Source organism: Symphalangus syndactylus, chromosome 1 (genome assembly GCF_028878055.3).
Source record: "Symphalangus syndactylus isolate Jambi chromosome 1, NHGRI_mSymSyn1-v2.1_pri, whole genome shotgun sequence".
Taxonomy (NCBI): domain Eukaryota; kingdom Metazoa; phylum Chordata; class Mammalia; order Primates; family Hylobatidae; genus Symphalangus; species Symphalangus syndactylus.
Genome location: NC_072423.2, coordinates 147,918,292 through 147,935,264, shown reverse-complemented (window position 1 = coordinate 147,935,264; position 16,973 = coordinate 147,918,292). Strand labels below are relative to the sequence as shown.

The 16,973-nt window shown below is 37.2% G+C and overlaps 1 protein-coding gene across 3 annotated transcripts in view; it reads right to left on the bottom strand.

Annotated features, from left to right (window-relative positions):
• DLC1 (DLC1 Rho GTPase activating protein) overlaps positions 1-16,973 on the bottom strand; it is a 530,175-nt gene that overhangs the window by 305,437 nt on the left and 207,765 nt on the right. For all 3 annotated transcript variants that reach the window (XM_063637785.1, XM_063637784.1, XM_055287572.2), the window contains exon 4: positions 11,560-11,700. In XM_063637785.1, coding sequence (XP_063493855.1) covers positions 11,560-11,700 — 141 coding nt within the window. The remainder of the gene's footprint in view (positions 1-11,559; positions 11,701-16,973) is intronic.

The following is a 16,973-nucleotide window of genomic DNA, read 5'->3' as shown; positions in this document are numbered from 1 at the left end:
TTGCTTGGGAAGTCTTACAGGTAAAGGAAGACTGAACTATTGATTATTACAGACATTGAACATATCAGTTTCTGAATTGATACTGTAATATTTTGAAATTTAAAATATTTGTGTTAGGGAAGAATATCTGGTAAGAATCATGGGAGTTCCTGAGTTTTTGTCTAAGTGGGAGGGACAAAGTAACTGACGTGGGATGTTCCTAGTGGTAGGTGTCAGAAAAAAATAAATTTTCTTTGTGATTGCATTCCATTAAGTGATGCACAATTAAGATAAGGCTACACTGCTAGGAGAACAACGAAACAGTGGAAAGGATGATAAAGCTTCCTTCAATAAAGCTTTTTGCTAGCCTGTCTTTCTTTCCAACATTGCCAAACATCCTATCTTTTTATCGCCCTTCGATCTCTTCTGTCCTCTACAATCTGAGTCCATTTTTCCACTCTACTTGTAGAGTTCTAGTTTTTTAAAATATAAATCAAATCATTTTGTTTTCTTGTTGAAAAGCCATGTCCACATTTCCCTTAAGGTGTATTTTTTTTTTTTTAAAAAAAACATTGAAATTTCTCCGTAAACTCTCCCAAAAGGCTATTCTAGCTACATTTTCTGCCAGTTGGAGCTATATGCAGCATACTTTATTCAAATTAGCTTACCCAGTAACCCATGAACAGACTACTTTTTTTGCTCTCTGATGTTTTTACATGTTTTTCCTCTTCGCCTTTGTTCACCTGGGAAACTCCCAGTCACTGTTGAAGGTCACATTTCATTGTCATTTTCTCTGGGATGTCTTACATCCTGAGGCTTTTCACTTTTTCGTTACTTGTTTTTCATTTTTTCTTTTCCTTATTTTCCTTCTTGCCTTCCTGCCTTTCTTCTTCCTTTTTCTTTTCTTTCTTCTTCTTTTTTTTTTTTTTTGGACACGGTCTCCCTCTGTTTCCCAGGCTACAGTACAGTGGCTATTCACAAGCATGATTATAGCACACTACAGCCTTGAATTCTGGACCTTAGGAATTCTCCTGCCTCAGCCTCCTAAGTGGTTGGGACTACAGGCTCCCACTGTCTGTAACATAATGTATATATGTCTTTAACATTTAATCATTTCGTAATAACTTCAATTTGGTGCTCACTGTAATGCCATTTCATAACCATGTGTTTGGGTATTTGCTGCTCGTGTCAGAGTTTGTGGCCCATGAAGGTGATGTCCTGGCTTGTGTGGTGGAGCCTGCAGAGCTATTCCCAGGCTCCTCTCAGGACCAGGGAACCAATTCCCCAGCAGCTGAGAACGGTGGATGCCAATGGCTGTGGCTGCTTTCCCTGTTGGGAAAGGCTCTGCTCCTCAAATAACTGCCCCATTCAACATTCCAGCACTTTCTAGGACCAGCCTAAGGTTATGGTTGGCTGGTGCAGGTTGCAGAAGTCCAGCCTCCTCGCCTTACTTTGCAAGAACTCTGAAAGGTCCCCCAGGCTTCAGAGCTTTCCAAGGAATACACGGAGGCTGCACTTGTAACTGCATGGCAGCTCAGTCCAACCCTGTTCCCCCTCAGTCTACCTTCCTAATGTCCACTCATGTCTGTCTCTTGAGAACGCTCACCAGTATACCTTTCCAGGAAATTCTTGGTCTTACAGTCTGATTCCAGGAATTCCAAACATGTCATGCCCCCTCTTTATATTTAGAAAATTCTATCTCAATACCTGGCACAGCGGTTTATGCATAACCCTAATTGGTTCTTTATAACTGTTTTTTTTTTTAAGTGCATTAGGTCTCGTAATCTAGTAATGAGAATGTTCAAAATCTTGATAGTATTTGAGTTCAACTACGTTATAAATTGAGAAGGCTCTGTGTAATTAAAAATGTAGAATATTATCATAAAGACATTAAAGAGCCATATTACACATGTCTTATAATTTTGTTCTTTACCTTTGGATTATCTTACATTAAAATAAGGAGTTCAGTTATCTAATAAGAAACATTTGACATCACTGGTAATAAAAAAGTTCCTTTAACAAATATGCAATTCCTTTTTGGTCTATATAACTACATAAGGGAATATTAGAAATACAGATCACAAAGTATGTAGAACCTCCTGCCATAGTGTGTGTGTGTGTGTGTGTGTGCGTGTGTGTGTGTGTGTGTGGCATTGGATTTAATACAAAAAGAAAACTATTTAATACAAAAAGAAAAATTAAATACTTGGTTAATATTTGCTTGGGAAATATCTTTAAATGGAAATTCTACTAGTTTTCAATTCTAAATGTTCATCTTCTAAAAAATCATTTAATATTCTGACTTAATTCTACAAAAGAAACAACGTAAAAAATAATGACCAATGATCTATTTAAAAGCCAGCATTCTAAAGTATTGAATTTGTTCTCCATTAAGACCTCAATGATTTGGGCCAGCAGAACCCTAGACCCAGGCTAGGTTGAGTTGCTCTAATCTGGAGTCTGCTGTCTTTTACATGTTTTTTTGTTTCTTATTATCTGTCTAGTCCAGGGTTCAGAACACACTGATGAAGAAACCTTAGAAATGAATGCAGTGCCTTAGCGACAGGGAAGTACTGGGGGTGAATTTGTGGGGATGCTCTTGGAAATGAAACAGGCTTATCCCAGAGGCTGCCTGGACATAAAAAAAAATATTCTTCAACATTTTCCTCTCTCTTATAATTCGTTTAGTCTAGAATTTAAAAGAAATTTGTGTCATGGATGACTCAAAGAACATCTTATAAAGAATGCCAATATATAAAAGAGATAAAGCTCAGTCAGCTTGGCTGGGACAGGTAGAGGAAGGCAGTTTTGGGGGTGCCCTAGAGTGCACGGTGGGAGTGGCCCTGATTTATTTGGTTATTAGTACTTGTTTGCATCATTCTCTGCATTTCATATTACAACTAATTTGGTAAATGCTTATCTAGTAAATTACTACAGTCCTGATCCGAAGATGGGGCCTTCAAAATGAGTAAACAAAACAAGAACAGCAGAACATGTATAAAGCAATCTACAGTAAAGAGGAAACAATTAGAGTCAATAACATCAGTGGATTTTCATTTGAAGGAATCTACTGATTCAGGAGGTGGTCTGGATTATACCAGCTTGTTAAAGCGGAAAGACTAGAGAATCGCTAAAACCCAACAATGACAACAAAAATCTAAGGAGTATAGACGATTGATTTAAAAATAAATGAAACGAGCAGATAAAGTATTCATTAAATACCGAAAACATCAAGGATAAAGGAGGTTTTCAAGTGATGGCGTCTTAGGACTCCATGAGGGTACAGAGTAAACAATTCCTTTACTTTCAAATTTCTGTTACATGATTCCAAATATTTATATATGTGATTTTCAGACTACTCAGATGGTTGGCTTATATTTTCATTGTTTCATTTTGAAATTTGGTATGTGGTTGATACAGGTCAAAACTATAGTCAAGAATGCCCTCTGTTTAAACTTTGTATATTCACGTGAAATCTTTGCTTAAACCTTTCAATGACTTAAAGTGTCTTTAAGACGTGAGCACAGAGGCCATCAAATGCCTGGGACAGAATTAAATATCAGTCTGTTAGCAAGAAGGTGGAAAAATATGGGAAAATATTTAATATGTAATTAGAGCTTGGAGACAACTAGGTTTGAAATGAATAAAGTGAAGACTGTGAAAATGGCTTACCAGTTATTATTACTCCTCAGTGCTATGAATTATACTTTTGGTTGCTGTGATGTGGCATGCTGTTGGCTTGCCATTTTATATTGCCCAGAAGTAACTGGCAGTTGTTATTTCTCTTGGATGAAAATATGAGTTGAATTCAAGAAGTCACATTGGTCCATGGAAAAACTAAATTTTTCTCATTATAATGATGATAACATGCAAAGTACTACTCATATGACTAAAGTCTTAGGTTGCAGGGATGATTTTTAAATGTTATTTCTTATGCTATTAATCTATTCAATTCTAACCTATCATTCATATGTGTTCATTTTTTTCCCGTATTTCTTTTGGTTTTATGAATTCTGCTCCAGACAATTAACCAGATTACTACAAACTAAACACAAGGGGGAAAAACAAGTTTGCCAGCCCCCAAAATTATTTAAGTAAAATGTGTTCAGAGCTAAGTATTATATAGATCAAGATACAAGTTATTCTCGACAGAATGAAATTCCAAGATTCAAAGTGGAAAGATGTATATGAGGAGGTGACTGTGAAGATGGAATAACCCATCACAGACAAGATTGTCTTGAGTTAATATATAAATGGATTGAAAACAGACGTCAGTATCTTAAAACAACAAGCAATGAGAGAATTTTGAATTTATTTAAAACATAAAAGTAAATGGTTGTGGAAATATTTCTATTTTTCAGAGTCCAAAGTTAATGAATTGCACATTTCTTTATTATTTCAAAATCCAGACTAGGTGAATGAAATCCTCTATGCTTTTAAATCATTGAATTCTAAGAAATATCACATTATAATAATCACTGAACAATTTCCTTTTTAGACACATTTTTTCCAGCTCTCTGGTGACTCACTTCTTCTTTAAAAAGCTATAAATTTTGCCTATTTTTCTTTCTCATAAACAATGAGGATCTTACCAACATAAGCAAATATTTCTTTAAAAATCCACATACTTCAATGTGATTGCTTTGTCATGTCAAAATAAAATTGCCATATTCAAAAGCATGACATCAAAAGACATTCTTTCCTAAGACTATTACATTTGTGTTTAAATGTTTTAATTAACTGTATTAATTCAAATTTTTTGATGTTTCTGAAGAAGTTGTCTAAACTTCCCTTAAAAATTCCATGTATATCAGTTTTTCCTTTAGTATGTTGACTGTTTCTTTCCTCAAGATATGAAAGCTAATAATAACATATGTGACATAAAATACTATTTAAATTCTAGCCACTTTTTTATATTACCTTGAATTCTTTCCCCAAGACTTCAGTGAAAGTAAGCATTTCCAGTTTCTACTTGTAAAAGACAGTACTTTATCCTTCTGTTTTGTTTTGAATATTGAACAGCATTAGGGAAAATCACCAGTCTTCTTAAAAAATTCATCTGATAACCATTTAAGCAAACATACAGTATATCATAACATGGTAAAACAAAATAAAGCTATCAGTAAAATTTTGCCTTTAAATTTAATTTTAAATGGTACTTTAAACTGATGTGAAAGGTAGAATTTGAAGATTTTTTTTTCAATTTTATTACCTCTCACTAATATATCACAAGCACAGTGACTTTAGTTTAATGATCATATGTATGGAATATGTGATTGGATTTAGAAATATAAAACCTGGTTTACATTGAAATTACTAAGGGAAAACCTTGGTGGCTTTTCTTTTGTTTTTGGGTCAGTTTTATTTTTGCTTATATGTGGTATAGTTGGAACAAATGCAAATGACATTTTATAGTTTCATAGAAGAATCAGTTTTCACATATATCTAAAGTATAGCCTCATTTATTGCAAAGGTAATACCGTGCAATGATCCATTAGGAAATAAACCCAAATGTCAGTGTACCTGCAGCATATTTATTATTTGTAGCAAAGACGTTCGCATGTTCAACACTGGGTTTCTTCACTGAGTAACTGACTGAACCATGAAAACTTAAATGTAGCATTTCTTTATGGGGATTTGCACAGTCCTTGAAAATCTGATGGAGTTCTTGACAGTCTTCCCAGAAATGTGTAAATGCATACATTTTTAAATTATGTATCAAATATGTAAAAGCGTGCATACATAAGTTATGCATACATAATTTAAAATATAATTTTACAGGTTCAGGAATTTAGTTGATTAATAAATTCCAAAATAAGAATTTTTTCCCCTAATCCCTTGTGGCTAATTAATCATGGATTAATGTCATACTCCCAATCAGACTGTCTTAGACATCTTGAATAAATAACTCTCCACTGAAATAGTATTTTATTGGCATTATAATTTTTATTTTTAAGCAGTGCCACATGGAATTCTTACTTTTTCAGTGGCAATAATTAACAAGTTGATTATTGTTTGTAAAAGATGCCCATTAACCTTTGTTCTTCTACCTTAGAAGCTTTTCTGTTTTGAAACTATTTCTCAGATCATTCCAGAGCTGAAACTCCTATCCCAGATACAAACAAAACCATACTATACGTTGGTAACAATAAACAAATCTGCGTTCGTGGTTTCTGTGTTTATCCTGAGCAAGTTTTGTACATAATTAATAAACATAATTTATACTAAAAGATTGTGTGACTACATAAGAACTTAATAATTAATAATTACTAATTTGGTTCCCTTTAAAAATTCTACTGTACGGTTAAGAATTATACAACACAGACTTTTGGAAAATAACATCAAAATAACACTTCAGAAAATAACATCTGATGTGAATATATATACACACACAAGGGCACAAATATATGCATATATAATCTATGTTATATATATATATATATACACATTCACTCATACACATACACATATGTAAACATATATATAAAATCTGTGGTGCATGTGTGATTTAGAAAATGATGTTACAAGCATGTAACCTACGCTATGCTTTGAGGAGCCAGCCATTGTTTTTTATTGTTCAGTAAAACTCTTCTTGTGCACATCGAGCATTCAAATATTAGTGACGTTTTGTTTCTGATATAATAACAGCTCAAGCCAATTTATATTAGTTCTGAATGCAGGTGCTGACCCTGTGAGTCCCTGTATAGTACAGCGTTCAGGAGCATTGAGGATCTGGCTGCCATATCCTGTGTAATCTTGATGATGTTCTTGGTTATTCTATACAGTAGAATGCTAGACTCTCCTTATTCCTTCAGTTACTTATTTTATAAATAGGACATTTTTCTTGTTATCTGGGGCTTGGCTCTTTTCTTCATAAATATTTGATTAATAGAGATTTAATGAATATCTGCACTTTTTTTTTTTTTTTTTTTGAGACGCAGTCTCGCTGTCGCCCAGGCTGGAGTGCAGTGGCGCGATCTCGGCTCACTGCAAGCTCCGCCTCGCGGGTTCACGCCATTCTCCTGCCTCAGCCTCCTGAGTAGCTGGGACTACAGGCGCCCCCAACCACGCCCGGCTAATTTTTGTATTTTTAGTAGAGACGGGGTTTCACCATGTTAGCCAGGATGGTCTCGAACTCCTGACCTCGTGATCCACCCGCCTCGGCCTCCCACAGTGCTGGGATTACAGGCGTGAGCCACCGCACCCGGCCATATCTGCACTTTTAAGTAAAGTATCTTTAGGAAAATCAACCACAACAAAACCTCAGAGATTTTAATGTTCAGCTTTAAAACCTTTCGTGAAACAATCCTGTATTAATACCAGGAAGAACTCAAGCCACTGAAAAGAGAGTGATATCAGTGTACTGCTGTACAGTGAATCAAAGCACTTCACATAAAATGATACAGGGGCTCGCGGGTTGTTTATGGAAGAGTTTAGTATGAAAGGCATTGTGAGACGGTATCAAAAGAACGTATCAAAAGAACAAAACAGAATTTAGGAGCGAAATTGATGAGCTTGGTAACATGACACAATAGGCCTCTTCTTTTTTCTAATGTGTTTTTTGACAGTGGATAACCTACATTTTAACTTTTTCATTTTTTTATGAAATACATCTCAGAAATCTATGTTAATGCTTAATTGTCAGCATGATCTATACATAGAATTAATGAAAAATGTGACGATGACTCATTGGTCCTATTCTAAGAATAAGTTTAAAAGAAAAATAATCTTGCTGAAAAATAGGCACTTAGAAACCCAGAGACTTCACACACAAAAGGAAAGCCAAATTTCTGTGGTTTTTACTGTGGTCACCATTATAAATAGATTTCATAGCAGCAAATCAAAGTAACCTTAATTATGGAATGAAGGTAGGCATGCTGTCAAATTGTGTCATTACAGAGCAGAGGGTTAGTCCATTATAGTTTGATGTATTAAGTAGGTGTTCTTAGAATTTCGTATTTCTACTTAAAATTAAAACTTTTGTTCATGGTAAAAAGAAGAGCTGTGTAGGATATTATAGTTTTCTGTCTCTTCATAAAATATCTAGACTGTTATTACATATCATTTATTCCTTAAGCTCCAAATTGTGGGAGAAAGTTGCTGTTTAATCTCTCATAGACAAAATTCTTCATTCTGATATTCCAACCATAAAATTGATCCATGGCCCAAGAATTACTTTTGAACTGTAGTGAAAAGGGTGTACCTAAAAGAATAACAACACCAATAACAAGAAAAACGAACATGCCCACACACAAATTGAAAGAATTATTCCCCTCAAAACAAAGTGTAGCTTCATCCATGCCCCTGCAAAGGACATGGTCTCATTCCTTTTTATGGCTGCATAGTATTCCATGGTATATATGTACCACATTTTCTTTATCCAATCTATCATTGATGGGCATTTGGGTTGGTTCCATGTCTTTGCTACTGTAAACAGTGCTTTAATAAGCAAACATGTGCATGTGTCTTTAAAGTAGAATGATTTATGTTCATTTGGATATGTACTCAGTAATTGGATTGCTGGGTCAAATCACATTTCTGATTCTAGGTCCTTGAGGAATTAACACATTGTCTTCCACCATGGTTGAACTAATTTACATTCCCACCTTAAACCTAGATGACGGGTAGATAGGTGCAGCAAACCACCATGGCACACGTATGCATACCTGTGTAACAAACCTGCACGTTCTGCACATGTATCCTGGAACTTTAAGAAAAATAGGCCGGTTGCGGTGGCTCACGCCTGTAATCCCAGCACTTTGGGAGGTGAAGCCAGGTGGATCACGAGGCTAGGAGATCAAGACCATCCTGGCTAACACGGTGAAACTCTGTCTCTACTAAAAATAGAAAAAATTAGCCGGGCGTGGTGGCAGGTGCCTGTAGTCCCAGCTACTCAGGAGGCTGAGGCAGAATGCAGTGAACCCAGGAGGCAGAGCTTGCAAAGAGCCGACATCATGCCACTGCACTCCAGCCTGGGCGACAGAGTGAGACTCCAACTCAAAAAAAAAAAAAAAAAAAAAGAAAAAGAAAAAATAGCCTGTTTTTCAAGTTACTCTTATTATTGGCCATTTAACAAAAGAAATTTCCTAAAAGTCGATTGTCTTTGCTGATGGTGGAGTATTTCTTTCTGGGTACTGTTCACGGCCTGCTAGAGAACTTTACTAAATTATAGTCCAGTAGCTGGACAGAGCTGTATGTGTAGTTGCCTAAGTCCACCTGTGCTGCTGGTCAAGACTATTTTGCAGTGTTTGGTGGTCTTGAAGAGGAATATTGTTTTGAAGGCTGAGTCAACTGCATGATGACTCTCATTGCTCACTGGTTGATGAGTTGTGGCATGACTAGAAAGCTCTGCTTGTATTCCAAGATGGCAAGTCACACCTGAACAGCTGGATGCTACTCGCATCCAATTTGCTTCGAAGTTAGCATATTTTCACAAAACATTTGATTTGGAGTACATACAAATATTTTTATGTTCAATAATTGATTTCAATATTTCTTAATTGCGATCGTGGGGTGGTCAATTGACGGCAAAACAAAAAAAAATTGAAGAACGATTCCATCACTCTAACAAATTAAAATACTGGGAAAACTGATGAGTTTATGTTTCTCATAAAAAACTTTTACCAAAAATGGTTACCATAAAAATGTATATGCACTGCTGTGTAACTATATTGACCACATTTATAAACACAGGGGTAACTGAAGAAAGAGTAAGCAACTGCACACATTCTTCAACTCATTGTTATGAATTACAAGACAGTCACTCACCGAAATGTGTATGTTACAAGAGAGAAAGTGGATACCACTGGTAATTATATCAGGGAGAAAAGAACTGCCCTGCAGGATACTAACAGGTGCTTTAAAAAGTGAATTAAATAGTAAATACCTTTAAAAAGTGAGCCCCACGCCTGTCCCCAATGTTAAAAAAAAAAAAAAAAAGCCAGTGCATCAATGATTCTCAAAAACTTCAAGTCAAAACTGTTGAGAAGGTTTTCTAAGAAAAACATTTTCTTTAATCAGAATATGGTAAAATGAGATCTTCCATTTTCTTATCTTAATTCTGTATCTCAACCTTCCCTACCCATTATGAAAATCAAGAGCGCCATTCCATTTCAGTATGCTTGTTGGCACACGTTACTGTTGACTCTGATTTTTCAGTTTACCCCAAAAGATCACTGTGCAGTATCTTTCCAGTTCCTCCTATTCCCAATACATGCAGTATTATCATAGCCTGTATAGCATTTCATTGCATTTCACTGTTTACATATACTTACCTCCTTTTGCTGGAATGTAAGCTGTTTAAAGACAGGGAATATGTTTTATTCCTCCCCAAGTCTTTTTCATGTAGCCTAGTGCATGGCATATAGTAGATGTTCAGTAAATATTTATTCCATAAAAATGTTTTAGATATAAATAACACAGGGAACATAATTTCCATGTAAATATTTAAACCATCCATATCTGTCGTTTAAATGCCATATTTTCATTCTTCTTGCAATTGCATCAAATCCATCATGTTTTAAAATCGGACTATTATCTTTTGAGTCCCATTTTAGACTTGGCTTTTATTTTAAATGCAGTGAACAAGCAATCCAAACTTGTTTCTTTGCGTTAAGCTAACATGGGCATAAAAAATAATATGACACTATGATTTTCACTAAACTAGGAAAGGTTATTTTGGAGCAACTGGGATTTTAGATATTTGAAGTAGTAATTACTTCCTCCATAAATGTTACTTTTTAGAGTCAAATACTATTTTCCTGTTGCAGTTCAACTCTTTCCTTAAAGGAAAATGTCTTTTATTCACAATCTACACATGAAGTATTTCAAACCAAAGCAGTTTCCTCCTTTCATGGTGTATTATTCCATGTGGAATAATTTGTTTTAATAACATTGTAAAGTCTATTAAGTATCATAATAATAATGATAGTACCTTACATTTATTCAGGACTTATTCTGTGCCAATCATTTCACTAATCACTTTTTATGTATGCTCTTTCATTTAATTCCCACAGAAAATTTTTGATGTGGATGATTTTATGTATCTCTGTATATAAACCTATTATCTATCTATCTATCTATCTATCTATCTATCTATGTCTGTCTATATCAATCTAAATATATAATTATCCATCCATCTACATCTATCTCTATCATTTCTTTCTTTTTATCAATCGGTCCATCCATCCATCCATCATATGTCATCTATAATTCATCACATCTTAAAGAAGGAATTTTCTAACTGATAAGCAATGCTGTCAGGATAATAGTGTAGGGAAAGGCATCTCCAGATTTTGGATTCTTGGCTCTTTAAAACTCTGAGTATCCAGCAATGAAATTTAATTAGCACGTTTTGAATAATTCTTAATTCATGACCTGTTTCAATGAAGTACTTGTGTTATCATTTATAAAAGAAACAACATGTTTCTAGGGTTGTACTTGATTGAATAAATTAAATATTATTAAGTCACTATGGCTAAGATTCCAACAGTATTTCTTCTATACTGAATGAATATCAACTCTTACCTGATGATCATCAACATTTACAGCAGAGACTGTCTGTTATCATTTAGAACTCACCGTAGTCTTGGGTTTCGTTCCAGAATTGACCACCGGGGTGGAAGATGGGAGGTCCATGGACTCAGTGTTAGAAGACAAATTTACTCGTGTCTGATTTACTGAAATGGTTTCTGCTCCACTTTCAGATCCTGATTCCAGATCCTATTAAAAAAACAAATGCAGTGGTATGAAGGAGGTGTGAATGTTCCCAAATGTCCTTCTTCCTACCACCAACATTTTGTCACTTCTTCTTTCTCCCAACGCACACTGATACACTCAAGAGTTGCTGACAGCTGACACTGACGTGTCACACATAATCGTGTATTATTTTGTAAGAACCATTGTACTCATCAGAGGCTCTGCAAATACTTGAGAAAGAGGTAACATACTATTTGGTAATTTAACAGCTTAATGTGCATTGGAAAGGCCAGGAGTGTGGCTAGCTAGGGCCCTGCAGAGAAGTTAGAAGGCAGAAGCCCACAGCCATACCTTCCTTACTGTGTGACCTTGAATCACTCACTGATACTCCTGTGACGATACAGTGCTGCCCAGAGTTCCTCATAGGGCCACTGGATTTCAAATCCAAAGAGAGTTCTCATCTCTCCTTACCTCTATCTCTTCTATGTTTCTATTCAACCTCTATGGTGACAGCTATTACGGTGGCCGGGAATAGTTTAGCTCAAATGTCTATCTAATAAACCGAGGGCAGGAATTATGTTTTGTCATGTATCATTCAATTCCCTTGTTTGAAAATGGGTATAATGATAGTAGACACTCATGGAGTTTCATGAGCATAAATCATAAAGCAAAATGCTTGTATTTGGCTCCTAATAATTTTCCTTAAATTCTAGCTACTCCCATAAATATTGTTATTATTAATATTTTTTTTTTTTAGCAACTACGACATAGTGTGAGGTCAAGACATGTCTGTTGAGTGGATATAATTACCTGGTAACCTCTGCAAAGGCTTTGCCTTTAATATATCATATGCTTTCTTTGAGTTATAGGTGGTTTGATTGCACAGGGGAAAGGTGGGAGGGGAAAATTGCAGAGGGGTTGGAGCAAAGGCACCAGTCCCTCTAGGGCTTTAATCTGAGAAAACTATGAGTTAAATATCTCTATGTATCCTCTTTATACATCTCAACTTTGCCACGGTTCACATGGTCAAATATCACGTCCCATACCCCAACTCTCCGGTCTTAGCTTTGCCATTCTCTTGTTTCTTGGTCCTACCTGCTCTTGATCATTTCTTTTAATACAGTAAGCTGGTGTCTACAGGAGGGACTAGGCCCTGTGCTCTTTCCTGTCCCTTGTCCCAGTATTTCCCTTTGCTGGCCCCTTCTTGTCACTCCGGTCTCAGCTTGAATCTTACTACCTCAAAGAAGCATCTGTTGACACTTCAAACCAAAGAACTTTACTCCCTTCAACCTCTATAACATATCATTCTCTATTTTACAATCCTCTTTGCTTGCTAATCTACTACATATTCTGTCTGTTTATCTATCTATCATCTTTCTATCTATCTATCTATCTATCTATCTATCTATCTATCTATCTATCTATGAATTTATCTACCTACCCATCCATCTATGCATCCATCTCTGTTTATAATTCTTTTTTTTTTTTTTTGGGGGGTGGAGTCTCACACTGTTGCCTGGGCTGGAGTGCAATGGCGCCATCTCGGCTCACTGCAACCTCTGCCTCCTGGGTTCGTGCGATTCTCCTGCCTCAGCCTCCTTGAGTAGCTACTATTACAGGTGCACACCACCACACCCAGCTTATTTTTTGTATTTTTAGTAGAGACTGGGTTTCACTGTGTTGGCCAGACTGGTCTCGAACTCCTGACCTTGTGATCCACCCGCCTCGGCCTCCCAAAGTGCTGGGATTACAGAAGTGAGCCACCGTGCCTGGCCTCTTTATAATTCTTTTCTGTCTTCCTCTATTAGATTCTATGCATCGCAAGAGCAGGGACTTCACCTGTCTTGTTTACTGATGTGTCCCCAGGTGTTAGAATAGTGCCTGGCAGATGGAACATCATCATTAAATACAGTTTTATGAAGAAACAACTCGACTGAAAAATATTAATACCGTTTCTTAATTCTCACAATAGAAGTAAGGGTTTTATAGTTTCTGCTATAAAATTATGTGATCAAAAGCATTGAAACAAAATTTTCTCCAGTTGGAAGGGTACAAAAGACATATGCAACAAAAAGTAATGTTACACTCTTTAAATGTATGTGTGCGTGTGTGTGTGTGTGTGTGTGTGTGTGCGCATGTGTGTAGAAGACATAACTGACCAAATTGCTGATGCCTGGAATGGTTTTGGATCAGGGCCATGTCTTCTTTTTTTGTTTTTTTTTTTTTCATAGAAAAGACAAACAACATTTTACCTTAAGAATATTATTCATTAGAATTTCAAATTGGATCAACATCAAGTAGTCTTAAGTAGCAGATAATTTATAAACATTGAATGCATAGTCATAAGTAGCAGGTAATTTATAAGCCGCTTATATTTGACCTTTAGGTATATCAGAAGTATTTTGCATTAATTTCCTATCTGTGATTTGATTAGATAAATAACACAGTAATCTTGTATCTTTCGAACCATATAATGCTTCCAAGGTGAAATAACAACTTTTAAAAACTCTACCATTTATTGCATTTTTACCTTTTGCAGACAAGGCTTTACAACCATTTTCTGCTTCAATGTTCATCAACTCTATGTGTGAGGTACCATCATCACACGAGAGATGGTGGGTGAAGCCAAGGCTTAAGGTAAATAACTTGACCAAAGCCATATCCCAAGGTAGAGTTGGCATTAGAGCTCAGGTCTGCCTGACCCCAGAATTCAACTTTTTAAAGGAACCAACATGATATTCTGCAGAGGCCTCAAACACAATTAAATAAGTAATTTTAATAGGACCATCAATGTGTAGTTTAGTACAAATATTTATTATTTGCTCTTCTGTCCTCTGTTCCATTTGAGAAATTACCCAAAAGCTCTCCCAAGATCTCGCACATCGGCTCCCTCCTTTAATTTTCCACTGCTACCGTAAGCAAACCAAGCAGTGAATAAACCCTGGGCAATCATTACAGCTGCCACTCATAATTTCCCTGTTACCCGCCCCCCACCCCCACCTTGCTTTGTGTAATTAATCCTACAGGCTATCTTCCTGCAAGACTCCATCTATCAGTGTTACCCTATGCCTCCAATTGTGCCAGGCTTTGGGAATATAGAGCTCTCTGTGGGGTTTTTATCATGGCAGGGACTCCAATGTGATGTGTGCTAGAAGTGCTTATACCACTCAACTCTGGCCCAGGGAAGGGTGCATCTTGTGATCCATTGGTTGTTCTGATCTGGAGATCACAAGAAAAGGTCTCACTGGTGACCCTCAATATAGAGAAGGGCATGGAAGCCGTGGTGATTCCCAGGGAGAATATTCAAAGTCAGGCAAAGGGAGAATTGAGTCTAGAGTCTAGATATAAGATTTCAGGGGCAGATGTAGGAAGACGAGCCATTGAGGGGTCTGGAAGGCAACTGTTGAAAAATAGAAGGAAAAACAGCCAGAAGCCAGGGGCAGAGTGAAAGTCAAGGAAGAGAAGCAGTTCAATCACATCTGATGCTGTGGTGAGAGTCAGCACTGGCACTACTGGATTTGTCAGACAAGAGGAGTGGGGAAAAATGATGGAGCAATAACCAATAATTAAATTCAGAAAGAGATGGAGTGTGATGACTCATGCCTGTAATCTCAATACATTGGGAGGCCGAGGTGGGAAGATTGCTCGAGGCCAGGAGCTCTAGACCAGCCTGGGCAATGTAGAGAAACCCCATCTCTACAAAAACTAAAAAAAAAAATTAGCCAGGCGTGGTAATGTGTGCCTGTATTCCTAGCAACTCAGGAGGCTGAGGCAGGAGGATTGCTTGAGCCCAGGAGTTTGAGGCCTCAGTGAGTTATTGTGTCAGTGCACTCCAGCCTGAGCAACAAATATTAAGCATGCACATTAAAAGAACAAGAGCCTGGCCAAGTGTGGTGGCTCGTGCCTGTAATCCCAGCACTTCTGGAGGCCGAGGTGACCAGATCACGAGGTGAGGAGATCGAGACCATACTGGCCAACATGGTGAAACCCTGTCTCTACTAAAAATTCAAAAAGTAGCTGGGCATGGTGGTGCATGCTTTTAATCACAGCTACTTGGGAGGCTGAGGCAGGAGAATCGCTTGAACCCAGGAGGCAGAGGTTGCAGTGAGCCGAGATTGCGCCACTACACTCCACCCTGGTGACAGAGCGAGACTCCATCTCAAAAAAAAGAACAAGACCTTGTCTCTAAAAAATAAAAATAGATTATAAATCAAGAAAGAAATATAAGGTGAAGAGGAGATTAAAGTTTGACGTATAAAGGAACGGATGAGCTAGGGCAATACCTGAAAGAGGGTCAAGAGAAAAAAAGAACAATTCACTCCTATCCACATCTCTTCTCCCTGTCCACTAACAGCAGAGTCGAACAAAGGAAGGATTTTTTGAATAGGCTGGTGGTGGAGAAAATACAGAATGCTGTGGTGAGAGACTGCACTGGCACTGCTGGATTTGTCAGATAAGAGAAAGGGTGGGGAGAAATCATGGAGCAATAGCCAATAATTAAATCAAGAAAGAGGCTGAGTGTGATAGCTCATGCCTGTAATCCCAACACATTGGGAGGCCGAGGTGGGAAGATCGCTTGAGGCCAGGAGCCCTAGAACATAGAGCTGGGCAACACAGAGAAACCCTATCTCTACAAAAAAAAAATTAATTAATTAATTAATTGGCCAGGCATGGTGATGTATGCCTGTAGTCCCAACTAAACTTGCTAAAGAGAAAAAGGGTGAGGACTACAAGGAACAGAGCAATGGAATTTGAACCTAAGTGACAGTCTAAAAAACTAGTAGAGCAAAGCAGGAGGTGGGAAGGAATGGAGATGAGGATGGAGACAGATCAGTATTAGATGACAGGAGCAACACATCTTTTATTGATGTTGGAGGAGAGAAAGAAACAAAGAGGCACCTACAGCTATTTGCAGGTGTGATGCCGGGACATCTCTCAGGGGTCTCAATTTTCTGTGAGAAGAGGAAGGCAAGGGTGTTAAGAGGTAAGGATGCTAAGAGATAAGTGCAAGTAAAATTGTTGAATAGCCACCTTGAAATGTGGGAGGAAATCCAGGGAGACCAAAAGATACTGCAAAACAGCAGGGGAGGCCCAATCAAAGGTGGTAGAGTGGTTCTGGCCTGTGTGTGTCTGAACTTCCCTATGGTATCAGTGAAATATCCCAAGAGACCGTCAACTTTCCCTTACTTACACATTGACTAGAAAACTATTCCTGATTCAAACTTCAAAAATGTGTCATTATTAGGAAGAAAATGCCCTGACTGTCTGACAACCAGGGAATTCTGGTTCTGGAAATG